At 44.2% G+C, this 17,129-nt stretch overlaps 1 protein-coding gene and 1 pseudogene across 1 annotated transcript; one reads left to right on the forward strand and one right to left on the reverse strand.

Annotated features, from left to right (window-relative positions):
- Window positions 1-7,781: 7,781 nt before the first annotated feature.
- Window positions 7,782-8,609, forward strand: LOC144254232 (olfactory receptor 4X2-like). Its single transcript, XM_077797246.1, has one exon. The coding sequence runs from the start codon at window positions 7,782-7,784 to the stop codon at window positions 8,607-8,609; it is 828 nt and encodes a 275-aa protein (XP_077653372.1).
- A 1,862-nt stretch (window positions 8,610-10,471) lies between these two features.
- Window positions 10,472-11,398, reverse strand: LOC113175060 (olfactory receptor 4B1-like; annotated as a pseudogene).
- Window positions 11,399-17,129: the final 5,731 nt, after the last annotated feature.

Raw genomic sequence — 17,129 nt, forward strand, 5'->3', positions numbered from 1 at the left:
ATCTGGCTCTCTGTCCCCTCCCCATGGTGGTGGTGATTCTCTTCCCGCACAACTTGGTTGCTGCATTTGAAGGTGGGGACCTTCAAGTCACAGGACCTTGGCATCTGTGTCGGTCCCACACTGAGCACAGAGGGAGTAAAATAAACACAGCATTTGGAAATGTCCCCGAGTGGGCGTCTCCACCAGCTGGGGGTGAGGGTGTAGGGGCAGGGTGGGAGGACCTGGGTCCTGAGAGGTGACCCCACAGGCATCACACTGTTGCTGGCTCTGAAGCTCTGGCTGGTCATCTGGGTAGTGACCTGCCACTCTGACCTCCAAACAAAGCTGGAGCCCTTGCCTGGGGTGACGAGAGCAGGTCTGCCGTGGTCTCTGCAGGCGGGGGTTCCAGGACTGGGTGCTCCAGTGTGGGCTGGCTCATAGCACGCAGTGTGTCATCAAGAAGCCCCAGAAACAAAGGGCAGCCACTGTGTGGCTCGTGGAAGGCACTTTCCCTGGAAAGTCGCTGGATGGGTTGGGCAGGCCAAGAGCTCTTGGGTGGCCCCTATTGGGTGTCAGGCTGCAGAATGGCTCTTCTGTCCTAAAGAGTGGTATTGGTCAGCTCGCCACCCCAAAGCACACCCAGGGCAACTGGCTCACAAAGGGCAGAGGCTGCTTGGGCCCACGGCTTTGGAGGCTTCAGTCCACATGTGGCCCAGACGCTGGAGAAAGGAACCTCCAGCATCAAGGAATCAAGGACCCCCCCCCCACACACACACACACACAAGGGGGCGGTGGTGTCCTGGCAGCAGAGGGTTTACCAAGGCTTGGCATGTGTGTGACCAGCTGTGGCCCAGGCATGACGCAGGTTGGCCAGTGGGCTTGGGCATCTTGAGAGTCGACAAGCTTCTCTGGGGCCCGCTGCTTGACCCAAGGTAGTGAGGCAGCTGGTCATGGGGGGAGCTCAGGCAGAGCAAGACCTGCTCACCTCAGAATAGGGTGAGAAAGAGAGGTAGGGACCTTGGTACCCCTTGAGGAGACTCATGACTACAGGAGAAAGGACCAGGGTCCCCCTCAGGGACACCCTCATGAACCAGGACCTCCCTGGGCCAACCTCCCAAGAGTCCCTCCACCTCCCACCACTCTGGGGACATCTTAGGTCCAGCTGCAGCCTTGGCCTCGTCTTATGCTGCTGGTGTCCTATGGTGGACGATGAGCGGTTTACCAGGTCCTGACTGTGGGCCCAGCTCTGTTCTTAGCATCTGCACACTAACTCCACTTCCAGCTCATCTCTTGGACGAGGACTTGGGCACAAGGGGCCTATGAAGGCGGAGCCAGTGAGCAGTAGCGCCCACTCAAGCCAGAGACGCCCTTCTCCCGCAGGCCACGAACCACCTGCTTAAAAAAGCACCTCTCCCACCTGGATTATTTCCAGGTTGGTCTTGAGAGAGCAGCTCAGGGGGTCCAACTGCCCCTCTGCCATGCAGCTGAGGAATAGCTGAGCAGCAGGGACACCTACCCAGTCTGCTTGCTCTTAGCGATTTCCTCAGCCAGCAGCTTTGCAGGAATACTTGATCCTCTTCGTGGGAGAGTCAGTCCAACTGTGGGTGCTGAGAGTGAGGCTAGCATGGGGCAGGACATGGGTGGACCAGGGAGATAGGGAGGGGGACACAAAGTAGTATTCCAAGCTAGAGATGCCTCCACCTCCTGCAGAACATGGGCTCCTGCCAGGACCACCCCACTTGCTGGCCAGGTGGGCGGTGGCCATTGAATGAACTCGGTGCCTCACTCATGCTAGGCAAGCATACCACCTCTGAGCTACATGCCCAGCAAACTTCTGAGCCTGCCATCTTCCACTAACTATAGCTGTCCTCTGCAGTCTCTGAGGACAAACTGGTGGCTGTGCTCTTCATGGTTATCACCCTTAAGCTGAATCCCATCATCTGCACATGGAGAAACGGGAGGGTGAAAACTGCCACAAGGAGCTCCAGGGGCTAGAGGTGAACTCAAGGATGGAATGAAAATGAAAACATGAGCCAGGAACACGAGGAGCAGGAGACTCAAAGTGCAATCTGAGTTCAGTCAACTGTGAAGGACCAGAGCTCACCTGCCTCTGTTTTCCTGCAGGTTAAATGGGCCACTTTAACCTCATGCTGGGACTTCAAGCCCTGTCCTAGTGGTCAGTGGTTTCCAGTGTGGTCACATTGGGACACCTTCTCCCTCTTCTGCAGTAATCAGCACTGCACAGTGTTTAGAATGGAGGATGGATCCCATGAAATGCAATTCCACCCAGTCACCTCTCAGCAGTGTGACCTTGGCTGTATTCACTGCACCTCTGGGGGTAGCATGCAGTGATAGATAGAAGAATCGTGGCACTTGGAGTCAAAGGTCCATGCTGTGGCCAGTTCTCCTTACCAGAATGATCTTGGGAGACCACAGAACAGATTCTCTCCTTCCTTGGGTGCCTTCCTCCCATTAGCCTGGTTCTGTTGTCTGAAATTCAATAGTAGAAGTCTTATTTAATGACCAAGATGGGAGTTTATTAGAAGGCACATGTCTCAAAGCAGGGGTGACAAAATACAAGATGGCCATTATTAAACATTATCATCTACATCTGAACAATTTCCAAAGACTCTTCTCTTTCTATACAGTGGTTATCTGGGGTCTCAGGGAAAGAAGTAATGTAGCTAGGACTGTGTTTGCTTCAATCTGGTGAAGAGTGGCTTCAGTCAAACCAATCTCACTGCTTGTTCCTGTGTGCACTATGACCTAAGAAAGGCTCTTAAATTTTTTAATGGTTGAGGAAAAATAATCAAAAAAGAAGTTTTGGTGACACACATTAGCATGAAATTCAAATGTTTATGTTCATAATACAGTTTTATTGGATGACAGCCAGGCCCATATTTTGCGTGTTCTCTGTGTCTGTTTCCACACTATAAGAGCAGAATGGGACAGAGACTGCGTAGTCCATAAAGCCCTCAATATTTATTCTCTTATTTTACGGGAAAAGACTGTTTGGCCTTGGTTGGAGTCACAGAATCATGTATTGCTGATTCGAGAAGAAGTTTGGAGGTCAATGTTCCCAGGATGATTTTTAATTCTGTGACGATGGCAGACTGGATTGGCATTGCTTGGCTCCCTAGGCTGTTGTAAGGGTTGCAAGATGCAGTACAGCAGCTGCTCCAAGCATCATATCTTCATATGTAGGATGGTAAAGTCCCAGCTCACATTTTGAGAAATAATTATGAGAAATCTCCTGCAGGATTTCTTTTTCTTTTTTCATTCTTATTGGCCAGAACTAAGTCAGGGGTCCACCCCTATATGCAAATAAGGTGGGAGAGTGAGCATTGGCAAAAGACAATGGGATTACGTGAGGTGCTAAGATGTGAAGAGGGAGAGTTCACCACCAGGGTTTTGGTGAGGTGCACCTGGGCACAGTGAGGTAGGTGAGCATTTGACTCTGATGCCTCACTGACTGAACAAAATCCAAATCTACCACCTAACATTGTGAAACCTCACAAACAACTGAAATTCTGTGATTCCATGGAATGTCAAGACCTTGAGTCCAATAAATTTTCACATTCCAATAAATTCAATAATTTTTGACAAAATTATACACTGTGGAGCCAACACCCCAAACTAAAAGGAAATATTTCTATCACCCCAGAAACTACTCATGACTCCTCCCAGGTAATCTCTAAACCTGACTGCCAATTGGCACCTGCTCATCTAATTTCTATCATCATGGAATTCTTTAGCTTCTTCCTAGTCTCCTATGAATGCAAGCATGAAGCACGTACACTCTTCTATCCGGCTCCATTCTCTCAATGTAATGTTTTAGAGAGTCATCTGTGTTGTGGCCTCCAAGAGGTTGTTCTTTGTATTTAATAAGTAGTTTTCCATTTCATAAATGGAAAACACACCACAATAAAAAAAGAGATTCTCTTATAGGAAGACATGGCATTGATTTCAGTAACTGACTGTAGTAAACAAGCTCTGCTACAATGGGTACTTAACATTTCCATTTGTTAAGAGAAAAGCATGAACTGATAGCCATTCATTTATTGAACACACCAAATAACTTTTCACAAAGAAGGTTGTGAATAAATATATTCCTATTTCTGAAAGGAAAAGGATTGGGATCTAATTGAAATGAAAAAAAATAAGACCATACTCAATGGGTTAATAATATTTACCAGAATAAGAAATAAAATCAACCTCTGAAGCCAAAAAGTATAATTTTAAGTAAGCAGGCACAGTCTAACAACACAAATAAGTTTAACAATGTAGTTTCCCTGTAACACTCAAAGATTCATATTAAAATAAATCTAACTCAGGTTTATTAAAAAGCTGAAACTTCCAATATGACAATACTTTCACAGATTTGACAAAAATTCAATTTCATGAGGATGTATTGTGGAATACATAGAGGTTTTGCATGAATACTTCAGGCTTTGATGTAAGTACCTGCTAACCTTCTTTCCTAGGTTTCTTTCTCTGTGGATGACAATGGTTATCCCAGGTGGAAAAGCAATCTTGTCAAACATTGTGCTAAATCATAAAATGTCTCTTCATAGTTTTCTCCTTGGTCATTAGTTTACACTTGAGACACTTTGATTTCAGGCTGAGTTGACATTAGTGAATGAGACTTGAAGAAATCCTCATTTTTCATATTACAAAATTCTCTCCTGGCATCTCTAAGACATTCCACCACACTAAATTTACAACACACACAGGTGTGGTCAAAGCCCTGTAAGGAATCCCCATGTTCTCCACACCTCATTTCAATGCTTATGAATTCAGAGTAAATCTGCTTCAGCTATAGCAGGGCATCTCCAGGGCAGGCCTATAGACACTGGGCTGGGTACTCTTCTATATGGACAGTCTTGGTCTGTAGGATGTCACAGCCTCCCTGGGCTCTCCCTGCTTCCTGTCAGCAGCCCCTCCCTCACCAGGCAGCTTGGACAAGAGCCAATGGCTCCACACATTACCCAGTGTCCTCTGGGGTAAATCACCCCTGGCTGGGAACCACCCATCTATACCCCTTCTACACCACAGGCTTTGAGATGTGCTATTTCAGTTTCCCTAAGCCTTGGACCCACACATTGAGTACTGTCATTTTATATCAAGCCCCAGGATCAAGCTCCTGATGAGCAGGAGAGGGATCATTGCCTTGTGAACAGTGTGATGTAGGTGAGAGCTCTGTGAATTCTGGGTGAATTTAATTTGTTCACATTTCCCAATTATTTTTTTCCTACTAGGCTTGTGCAGGTCCTGCTTCCCCTGAGAGATTCTGCCTGATTAGGAAGGGGAAAGGGTACAGATCCCTGGAGACCTCGGCTCACCTGATCATGCCTTCCCCCCAGGTGTCCCATAAGCAGCTGACTTAGGGCTGAGCTGCCAGGGTTCTTAGTTCTCTGTGGAGCACCTGGGAGGTGAGTCTACCTGGATCTTGTTTTTAAATTCAGGAACCTATGAGACCCTGTGCCTGAGTCTCCCACTTTCCTAAGTCTAAAGCTGCAAGTAGAACAGATCCCCCGTCTTAAGATTCCTGGCGAGCAGGTGTTCTGGTCCTAGATTGGTCTAAGGCTTCCCCACCGGCTAACTGGCAGCTTCCCAGAGCCCAGAGCTGTGCCCAAGGAGGAATTTGCATCTCTGACTTCAGAACAGAAAAGGTCACTGTGGTGAGCTCAGCAAAGGACAGAAACACTGGTTTCACTTTTGTTTTGTGAACATGGGCTCCTTTGGTATGTGATGATTGATTTCTCCCCTTAAAACACAGGACTGGGGTCCTGAGGCATGTGGGGTTTCACAAAGTTTTCTTGTGTGGGTGTCGGGGGCATTCTGTGCCAGGCTCTGGGATTGAGGAATGAAGAAGATATGCTCTTGGTCCTTGAGGACCTTTGTTCTTTCAAATTTACTGGAAACCTATGATATCGCAAATACTGTGCTTAGAAGGCCAGGGGAGACATACACCCACAGTCACTCAACTGAGTGCTATGATTTGGTGGTCACAGAAGTAAGCATGTGGCAGAGATGGCGTGGTGAGAAGATGCAGTCTCTCCCTTAGGAGGCCCATGCTGCAGGAGGTAGGTGGCCACATAAAACAATATAATCCAGTGTGAAGCCCTGTGATTCCAAAATATCCAAGGGAAAGGGGGCCACTGGCTGTGAGAGACTCTGGCCTGACAATATGGATTTCCTAACTGAGAAATATCCAAGGCAGCACAGAGGACAGGAACAGAACTTACCCTGGGACAGACCTGGGAGTGGGAGTCACGACGTCTATCTCTGAGGTAGCTATGATCAGCATATTAGTTGGGCCCTGAGTGAGGAAGAGGTTAAATTACTCTCTAGGTAGACACAGTGGTGCTAGCCTGAATATGAATCAGAAGAATCCCCAGCTGGAGGTCTCGCTAGGAAATATAGGGAGATCCTGTCTAAAAATAAAAAATAAAAGCCTGAGTGTGAAGGTCAGTTTTAGAATGCTTAGCTAGCATGTGCCAGGCCCTGAGTTCAATCCCTAGTACAGGACAGAGAGAAATAATTTGCAATATCACATAGACACTATCTGAAAAACACATGCATATGACCCCAGACTGTTAGCAGACATAAGCTGTCTTCCATGAATGGCTTGGTAGAATAGCCCAGGGATCTAAGAACTTACTATGAACCTTGCCTTCTCTTTGTATGTATAACTGTAAGTTCTCTCTATGAGTTTCCTCTGGGTCCTGATGGTGCTTAACCACCTCAGCCTGTCTCCATCACTGGAGAAAGGAAGCTTTGTGGTATGAGGGTTAGTCGTCTGGCTCCAGTATCAGGTGCTCTAGAGTCTCATTATGTGAGACCACAGCTCATGTACATTGACCTCAGCTAGCTCAGACACAGTCCAGAAAGGAGCAGGACTACCTGCATATCAGCCAGTGGAGAATGTTGGTGATGACAATGTTGAGAGACTAGGAGGTAGAGAGGGATGAGTCAGAGGTTGAGTGGCCACTGATGAAATGAAAAGTGCCCATGAGGAGAATCATGCATGAATTGAATAGATCCTTAGAAAGCAATAAGGTCACACAGAGACCATGTTTAGAGGTCAAGAAATAGGAGGAGAAGTAGAAATAAAGACTCAGACAAAACTTTGTGGTCTTCTTGGGGGTGCTGAGTGCAGGTGCACCACAGGACATCTCTTCTGAAGACTCTGAAGGGCATGTGGACAGGGTGAAAACACTGTTTTGGAAACCAGATTTAGACAACAAGCAAATGTAAGTGAAATACAGGAAAGCTGCAGTGAAAGATAGTTCAGAATATACAAAGGCAAAAGAGAGACACATTACATAGACAGAGAAACACTGTCCTATCTGCCCCACATTGTCCAATGAGGGGACTTGTTGAGTTTTTAAAAGGTTGCCCCTCCTCTGCTCTGTTTCCACGAGTCCAACCTCTGCATACAAAATTATTTCCCTTTCCACTTTGCAAACATTCTGATGACTTTTTCTACATTTGACATTTTCTATAGAAGAAAACTCAAAATCTGTAACAGTCCTTCTTACACTGGTTCTAGACTCTCTAAACTGCTTTATTTGTTGTTATAGTCACCTTAATCCAGCAACCCACTATACATCTGCAGTTGCTGCCTCCATTCTTGGAATGTTCTTCCCTTCTTCTATAAAGAAGACTTATCTTCCAATATCTAGTTCCAAGCATCTCAGGCAAGTGTCTCTATGTGGCTGATACAGTATGAAAAAATCTTTTGTTTTCTATCATTTCAGGTCACACCACCCAAATAGCTGCTTCTTGGTGGTGACCTCATGGCCAATACACACAATGTGACAGAATTCATTTTCCTGGGACTATCTCCCAACCCGGAGGTGCAGAGGATTTGCTTTCTAATATTTCTGCTCTTGTACGTGGCGATTGTCCTGGGGAATTCCCTCATTGTGCTCACTGTCCTGACCAGCAGAAGTCTGGGATCCCCCATGTACTTCTTCCTCAGCTACCTGTCCTTCGTGGAGATCTGCTACTCCTCTACTACAGCCCCCAAACTCCTCTCAGATCTGCTGGCTGAGAGGAAAACCATACCTTGGTGGGGCTGCTTGGTACAATTTTTCTTCCTGCACTTCTTTGCAGGTACTGAGATTTTCCTGCTCACTGTGATGGCCTATGACCGCTATGTGGCCATCTGCAAGCCCCTCAACTACACCACCATCATGAACCAGCAGGTGTGCATGGTCCTGGTGGGAATGGCATGGGTAGGGGGCTTTGTGCATTCCCTTTCCCAGATCCTTCTCATCTTCCAGCTGCCCTTCTGTGGCCCCAATGTGATTGACCACTATTTCTGTGATGTGCTCCCCTATGTGGTCATCCTACTTCATCTGAGGACTCGGAGCTCTGAGGGGAGGCGCAAAGCCTTCTCCACCTGTGGGTCCCACATCACCGTGGTCATGTTGTTCTTTGTGCCCTGTGTCTTCATCTACATGAGGCCTTCGACCACTCTGCCTGCAGACAAGATGGTAGCCGTGTTCTACACAGTGGTGACCCCACTCCTCAACCCTGTCATCTACTCCCTGAGGAATGCTGAGGTGAAGAAGGCCATGAAGAGGCTGTGGACCAGGGCAATGAAACTAGATGGGACATAGAGGCTGAGTCTTGGTACTGGTCCTGGTTTGGGAACGATGCTGTGTTCAAACACAGGGGCACAATGGATAGAAGGAGGTTAATCCTAGAGTTACTCTATCTGGAGTTTTTATTTAAAAATGTCCTTTTAATCACCTGTAAAATATTTCATCTTATGGATGTACTGACTATACCTGGCCATTTTCAGTTGTGCCTCTAATTTTTAGTACAATAATTAAGTCTTTTAAATATTCTTCATAGAAATCTTTAACTTTTGATTTTTGGATTCATTTCCTATGATGAGTTTAGTCTCTTAAAAAGTAACTTTACTCAGACTATTCAAAAATATTGAAAACAAGGGAACTTTTTAGAATTCTTTCTACTAGGCCAGCATCACCCTTATATCAAATCCAGACAAGGAGTCAATAGAAAAGTAAAACTAGAAACCAATATTCCTGACCAACACATTCAAAAATTTTTCAAAAAGGCTTGAGATATAGCTCAGAGGTAGAGTTAGTTCTTGCCTAGCCTACATGAGGCCTTAGTTTTGGCCCTTACTACTAAAAAAAAGGGGGGAGAGAGGGGGGGCTTCAACACAGTTTTTCTTTTATTGTTTTGTGGGTTTTTTTAGTTATATATAACATTAGGATTCATTTGACATGATTATGGAAGCATGGAATATAATTTGCTCTAATTCAGTCCCCAGAACGCCCCCTCCCCTCCCCCTATTTCCTTTCCTCTACACTACTGATCTTTTTGCTACTTAGACTTTTGTCTTGTGTACATTATGGTGAGATTCACTGTGACAATTCATATATATGCACATGGGAAAGTTAGGTCAGATTTATACCACTGTTCTTCCTTATCCCCAGTAAGTTTTTGATTGACTCATTTGTGAGCCATACAAGAAAAAAAATTTAATAGGTGATGAGGTAAATAACCTACATTTAATTAAGAGTTGAGGATATAGCTCGGTGGCAGAGAAATTGCTTAACATATGGAAAGCCCTGGGTTTAATCTCCAGTATTGCAAAAAAAAAAATTCAACAAAATAATAGCAAACTGAATTCAACAATACATCAAAATATGATATAGGGAAATAAGAAAGAAAGAAAATGAATAAGAAAGAAAGGTTAAGGGATTTCAATCTACAAAACATTTATAAAAATGTCCTCTGTAGTGGTTGGGGCTGTGGCTCAGCAGTAGCACACTTGCCTGGCATGAATGAGGCATATTCACGCAATTCTCAGCACCACATATAAATAAATAAAGGACACTCAACAACTTAAAAAATATTTTTAAAAAATCTCCTCTGTAAAAGGATAGAAGTAAACATAATTTAGGATAGCATAGTAAAAAACTATCAGTGAAGTAATATTTTATAATTATTGGTGGAGAGAATTTTGAATGTTCCCAACACAAAGACATGATAATTAGGTGATAGATATGTGATCTGATCTGATCATTACACATTTCCCACATGTATTGAAACATCACATTGTACCCCTATAAACATATAAATTACTACAGAGGGAGAAAGAAAGTGAGGAAATGATTTTAACCAACAAAACATTTATAAAATTCTCCACTTTGCATTTACACTTGGTGACAAAGGAAATATAGCCATAGGACATGAGCCTTCCAATTACCCAAACCCATTATATTGTTGGATATCATGAAGCCAATCATGTTCCATAAGATTCAGGGAGAATTCCTCACCTCTATCCCTCAAACATCACAGCAGGGTATTCAGGTTACACAGGAGAATTATAGCAGCAGTAACATTAAGTCCTATGTTTGTGGCTGCCATTATGAAATACTCCACTAAAAATCCATTTCATAAAAGTTCATTTCAAACACACAATAATCAGACGTACATCTTTCTATCATGTTCCCATCCCTGGGCTCCTCCTGGCCCACAGCTTCCTCATGGCAGCTTTCACCTCTGCGTTTCTGAGTGTGTGGATTATGGGGTTCAGCATGGGGGTGATGACCGTGTAGAACACAGCCACCAGTTGTCCTCAGTGTAGGTGGATGAGGGCCACATGTAGAGGAAGATGGCAGGTCCAAAAAACAAGGTGACCACTGTGATGTGAGAGGCACAGGTGGACAGGGCTTTGCGCCTCCCCTCTGCAGAGCAGTTCCTCAGGTTGAACAGGATGACGATGTAGAAGGACACCAAGATGGTGAAGGAGAAGATGGAGATTAATCCACTGTTGGCCAACACAATAACCCCCTCCACAATGCTGTCCGTGCAGGCTAGCTTGAATAAAGGCTGCAGGTCACAGAAATAGTGGTCCATCACATTGGAACCACAGAAGGGCAGTGGGATGGTGATTATAACCTGAATTATAGAGTGAATGAAGCCCCCCAGCCAGGAACCAGCTACCAGAATGTGACACAGTTGACGATCATAATGTTCATGTAATGAAGAGGCTTGCAGATGGCCACGTAGTGGTCATAAGCCATCACCACAAGCAGGAGGATTTCAGTAATTGCAAAGAAGTGGAAGAAGAAGATCTGGGCCAGACAGCCCCTCAGGGAGATGGTTTTAACCTTGGCAAGTAAGTCAGTGATGAATTTAGGGACCACAGTAGAGGAGTAACAGATCTCCACCAGGGACAGGTAGCCAAGGAAGAAGTACATGGGGAGCGCAGACTCTTACTGACACTGACCGTCACAACAATGAGGCCATTGCCCACCACAGTGGCCAGGTACACGGGGAGAAACAACACAAAGCACACTCTCTGCACCTCGGGATCCCAGAAAAGGCCAGTGATAATTAACTCAGTCACATTGTTTGAATTTGTCATGAATTGGATTTGGAGAAGATTGATCTCAAAGAAGAGCCCTGTGACACAGAAAATATAGCCGTAAGGACATAAGCCTCTGGATTCTATCAAGTCCTGTAGTTTTGCCCAATTCAACAGCTTCATGAAATAGTAATATATTTGAAAATTTTGACACCTGAGCACTAAGTAGACAATAAGATATGGTTCACTATCAAACAGCAGTTCAAATATAATATATGCACATTCACTACTTTGAATGTGTCCAAGTTTGACCCCCTGATACACTTTCTTGTGAACAGCAGGTGAGGAATTTTTTTAGTACAATTTCTCTGAACCAAAGGTTGTGTTAAGCAACTGTCATGTACCTAGACAACTCAGGACATAGGAAAAGAGAAGGAAATGAGGTTCCACCCTCAGGAAGCTTGCAACTTCATATGATTAAAAGGTATATTGATAAAACGAAGCAGAGAAAACCCTTCAGATTTTCTCTGCTCTTAAAACTACTTTGATTGCAGATATAATGACAATGTGATATGTATATCTAAAGAAAATGTGATTGATATATATATATTATATATAATATATATATATGATATTAATTATGGCATTTGCTCGTAGGATGGAACTGGAGAACATCATGCTAAATGAAATAAGCCAGACTCAGAAAGTCAAAGGTTGAAAGTTTTCTCTGATAGGCAGAAGCTAGTCCAAAATAAAGGGGAAAAGAAAAAGAAAGAGAAAATCCATCCATATAGAAGAAAGACCAGTGGAACAGATGCAGGGAATCCAGTGGTGAGAGAAGGAGGGTCAGGATAAGAGAAGAAAAGTGAGCCTAACTTTCCTATGTACATGTGAGAATACCACAGTGAATCTCACATCATGCAAATCCACAGATATTAACTAAAACTTTTTTTAAAAAAGTAAATGGTAGAAAGATGAGTAGCAGATAGAAGGGAACAGGGGGAGGTAGGAGAGGAGGGAAGGATAAATATTGGGAACTGAGTGACAGCAAAAGGTATTCAGTGCATTTATAGTTATATGAAAATGAATCCTAATGTTGTGGAACACTAAAAAGAACCAATAAACATTATTGAAATTTTTTGAAACATTTTAAAAAACTACTTTGAAGTATCTTACATGAATTACATGTGCTTCTATCCTAAAAAAAATATATATTACATATGCACCCCACTCAGTTTCTCCCATAGTGAAAATCTGAAGAAAAATACAAGGTGAAAGCCTGCTGAGAGGGCTGGTGTTGTGGCTCAGTGGTAGAGCACTTGCCTAGCACTCATTAGGCACAGGGTTTGATCCTCAGAAACACATATTTTTAAATAAATAAAATAAAGGTATTGTGTCCATCTAAACCTAAGAAAAAGAAAGACCACTGGGCAAAGCCTTAATATGCTTTCTGGCTAGAACTAGAGAAGACACAAGGATTCCTCAGAATAAAAGGAGGGGACCCAGGAAGAACAACTTCATGGGAGACAGGGGGCAAGATGGTGCTTGCCTATTGTACCAGAGGGACAGGAATAACAAGGCACGGAACAGCCCCAGAAGGCTACAATGCAGACTGGTGGCCTGAAGGAAACTAGGACATCTGTGTGCCTGATGGTCACCATTTTCATTGTCATCCCATCACCCACAGGCTACTGTGGGAGGCCATCCGCGCACGTGATTTGAGTTACCTCCCTGGCTGGGTGAGAGGCGCTTAGACACATCCTTGTGTCCAAAGCTTTCCCCACCCTTCTCAGGTCAGAGGGCCTGTCCGTGTGGAGGTGTTTCTGGCCACTACCCCGAAGACCCAATCGTCACATCTGACCTTGGGACACTGCCCCCATTAATCTTCACTGGATGGAATTTTCCCCCAGAATTTTTTGTTTCCCAATAAAAGTCCACTCCCTGGCGTGTTGTCCCCCCCCCCCCTCTCTCTCTCTCTCTCTCTCTCTCTCTCTCTCTCTCTCTCTCTCTCTCGCTGGCCTCTTCAGTAAACCTCACTACCATAATAGGTGGCTAGAGGCTGGAGCAAGGAGGAGCCGTCCTGGAGCTGGTTTAAAGGTAATTAGAGCCTGTCTCTTTAATTCAAACTCCCTTGGGATCTCTCACGTAGCTGAAGCTTCATTAATGAAGCCTGTGCTGGCCACGGGCTAAAAGCGACCACTAGGGCCCAGGGTCTACTGTGCGCTGTACTGTAAGCACTTCCCCACCACATCCTCACTTCATTCCTCCTTATCCCTTTAAGGTAGCTAATTGACAAGTGGGGAAAGGGAGACTCACACAGGTTTAGCATCTTGCCCAAAGAAACACACCTGGTGAGTGAGTGAGCCCAGGCCACACCCAGGCTATCTAGAAGAAAAGGAAGGAAGCACCACACCTCAGATACAGGACACAGGGGTGAGCCACTCCAGGGCCTTAGAAAATGGCGCCAAGACCCATGGCCAATGCAAAGCTTTCCCAAATCCACTTATGAGTCCCTCCCTGGGACTAGTACAAGCATTGTAAAACCTCCAAGTTATTGGTAGTGTTTCAGTTCCACCTTCTCTGGTCATCAGAGACCAGGAAGCTCTATGGGTTCTTCAACACAGTGTGAGATTAGGGATCTGCCTTCCTTCCTCCAGCCCATGGCCAGCACTGGGACAGGGGTCCCAGCTGCAGCTGGCAGACTAAGCCATGGAATCTGTTGCTCCTCCCAGCAGAGGTGACCAGACAGATCCCCTCCTGCACTGGGTCTCATAGCAGTTTGACATTGTTTTATTATGTGTCTAGCTTATTCCTTAGTTATTTTAAAATGCTTTTGTAAAGTATTAGCATTGACATGGAACCTTTTATGAAAATTTGTAACTTCTTCTAGTGTAGAGAAAATATGTATGTCATGTGTAGTTTTATCTGCTAAATTGTTGCCCAAACTAAGGGCTCCAGGCAATCCTGTATGTGCTCTGATATGTCCTATAAAGAATGGATCTTTTCTGTCCCAGATCAAACTTTGTATAGTGGAAAACAAAGAGAAAACAGTAGAGGAAGTGGAAATCCTACCAGCATCTTCAAGGGATACTACAGCATTAACTATATACTGACTATCAGAAAATAAATTAAATACAGAATCTTTAAACATCACAAAAGCTTGTAAAACTGCATTAAGCTCTACCTTTTGAGCTGATTGTTTGGGTACTAAAAATGTAAAAGTTTGATCAGGTGTAACTATTGCTGCTGTACCATTATTTGACCCATCAGTGAATATATTTGGAGCATTCGTGATAGGTGTTTTTCTTGTTATTTTTGGAAAAATTACAGGATTCGATAACCAAAAAGACAATAAAGGATTAGATGGTAAGTGGTTATCAAATGAAACATTAGATTTGCACATGATTATTGCCCAAGTATTTAACTCATTAGCTAACTCATCAATTTGATTCATAGTATATGGACTAATAATTTTATTGGGAGAAATTCCAAACACTCCCTTTGCTGCTTTTATTCCTTTGAGTATTAATTGTCCTACAGCCTCAGGATACCTAGTAAGAATAGTGTTAGGAGAATAAGATAAATGTATCCATAATAATGGACCTTCTTGCCAAAATACTCCTGTAGGAATATTTTCTGTTGGTAGTACAATAAATAATAAAGGCAAACTTATATCAATTCTATCCAAATGCATATTTTCCATATATGTTTCAATGATTTTTAATGGCTTTCTTGCTTCAGGTGTTAACATTTGGGGTGAATTTGGATCTGATGGACCTTTTAGGATATCAAATAAAGGTCCCAACTCTCCTGTTGGTATACCTAGATAAGGCCTTATCCAATTTATGTATCCTAATAACTTTTGAAAGTCGTTAAGTGATTTGAGTTGATCTTTTTGAGTTGATCTTTTTGAGTTGAATTTTTGGTGGACGGACCATGGTTGAGGATAATAGAACTCCTAAATAATTAATTGGAAAATTTAATTATACTTTATCTATTGCTATCTCTAGATTATAATTTTTTAATAAGTTTGTAAGTGTGGCATAACATTCTAGCAATGTGTTTTTATCTTTGTGTGCTAATAATACATCATCCGTATAGTGAAATATTTGTAGTTCAGGATTTTGATTTCTAAGTGGCTGGATTACTTTGTTAACATAAATTTGCCACATTGTTGGGCTGTTAGCCATCCCTTGAGGGAGTACTTTCCATTCATATCTCTGATCAGGACCTTCATGATTCAGTGCAGGGATAGTAAATGCAAAATGTGGACTATCATCAGGATGAATTGGAATTGAAAAAAAAAACAATCTTTAATATCTATAACTAATAAGTCCCCCAATGAGTAGCTCCATGGTCTGAAAGGGCGGGGAAACAGCCCAATGAGCATCACCACAGAGGAGCCAATCAGTTGGCAGCTAGAAGTTTGCTGAGGCCACTGTGAGCCAATCATCAGCAGGTAGCTGGAAGTTTGCTGGCAGCTGGAAGTTTGCTGGGGCCCCTTCAGCTGTGGCTCTCAACATCTCCCCCTCTCTTTTTAAACAACAAGCATGTGGCTTAGGGACCGTGCCTGCCTTAGGTTGTCCAATACTACATATGGTTTTTACCCGTCATGGGATGAGCTGACCTCAAGGCATCAACCTCCTGTCTTAGGTTGGTACCATTGCAATTGGATCTTACCTGTCATTGACTACTGGTCCAGCATACAGCCACACCTGTGGAGAGGTCTTTGTACCAGCGGGAGGGTGAGGTTCTTTGAGTTCTCTCAGGCCCTTCCACCAAAGCCCCAAGGTCACCTCCACCTCATGCCCACCTCCCCCTCTATATTTACACAGTGCCACATCCAATGATCTCACCAGTCCCTGTGTCTGTCTTCCTGCAGCCATCTCCCAGCAGGACAGGAGCCCGTGTGAGGATGACTGCAGACCATCACATGCTCCATCTGTCCCCAAGTGTCCATGGTGTTCACCCCCAATCTGCTCTTTATACTGAAGTTAGAAAGTCTCTCTGAGTCTCCCTTGGCTCACACGCTCAGCAATGCTCACTGTCTCCCTGTTGCCTGGCACTCAGACCCAATTTCCTCCACCTGGCTTTTGGAATCCTCTCCAGTACTTTACCTGTCCCTTCCACTTCTCTCTTGAAAGGCCAAAACCCTTACAGACACTCAGGTCATTTCTGAGTCCTCATATAGACTAGGTTCAGTCAACTGTGAAGGAGCAGAGTTCACCTGCCTCTGTTTTCCTGCAGGTTAAATGGGCCACTTTAACCTCATGCTAGGACTTCAAGTCCTGTCCCACTTGTGAGTAGTTTCCAGTGTGGTCACATTGGGACACCTTCTCCCTCTTCTGCAGTAATCAGCACTGCACAGTGTTTAGAATGGAGGATGGATCCCAAGAAATGCAATTCCACCCAGTCACCTCTCAGCAGTGTGACCTTGGCTGTATTCACTGCACCTCTGGGGGTAGCATGTAGTGACAGAAGAATTGTGGCACTTGGAGTCAAAGGTCCATGCTGTGGCCAGTTCTCCTTACCAGAATGATCTTGGGAGACCCCAGGACAGATTGTCTCCATCCTTGGGTGCCTTCCTCCCATTAGCCTGGTTCTCTTGCCTGAAATTCAGTAGTAGAAGTCTTATTTAATGACCAAGATGGGAGTTTATTAGAAGGCACATATCTCACGGGCAGGGGTGACAAAATACAAGATAGCCATCATGAACCATTATCAACTATATCTGAACAATTTCCAAAAACTTTTCTCTTTCTATACAGTGGTTATCTGGGGTCTCAGGGAA

Source organism: Urocitellus parryii, chromosome 4, assembly GCF_045843805.1.
Source record: "Urocitellus parryii isolate mUroPar1 chromosome 4, mUroPar1.hap1, whole genome shotgun sequence".
NCBI classification, from domain to species: Eukaryota; Metazoa; Chordata; class Mammalia; order Rodentia; family Sciuridae; genus Urocitellus; species Urocitellus parryii.

Excerpts from the sequence above, each read along its gene's own strand:
- LOC144254232 (XM_077797246.1), top strand. The coding sequence starts at position 7,782 with ATGGCCAATACACACAATGTGACAGAATTCATTTTCCTGGGACTATCT.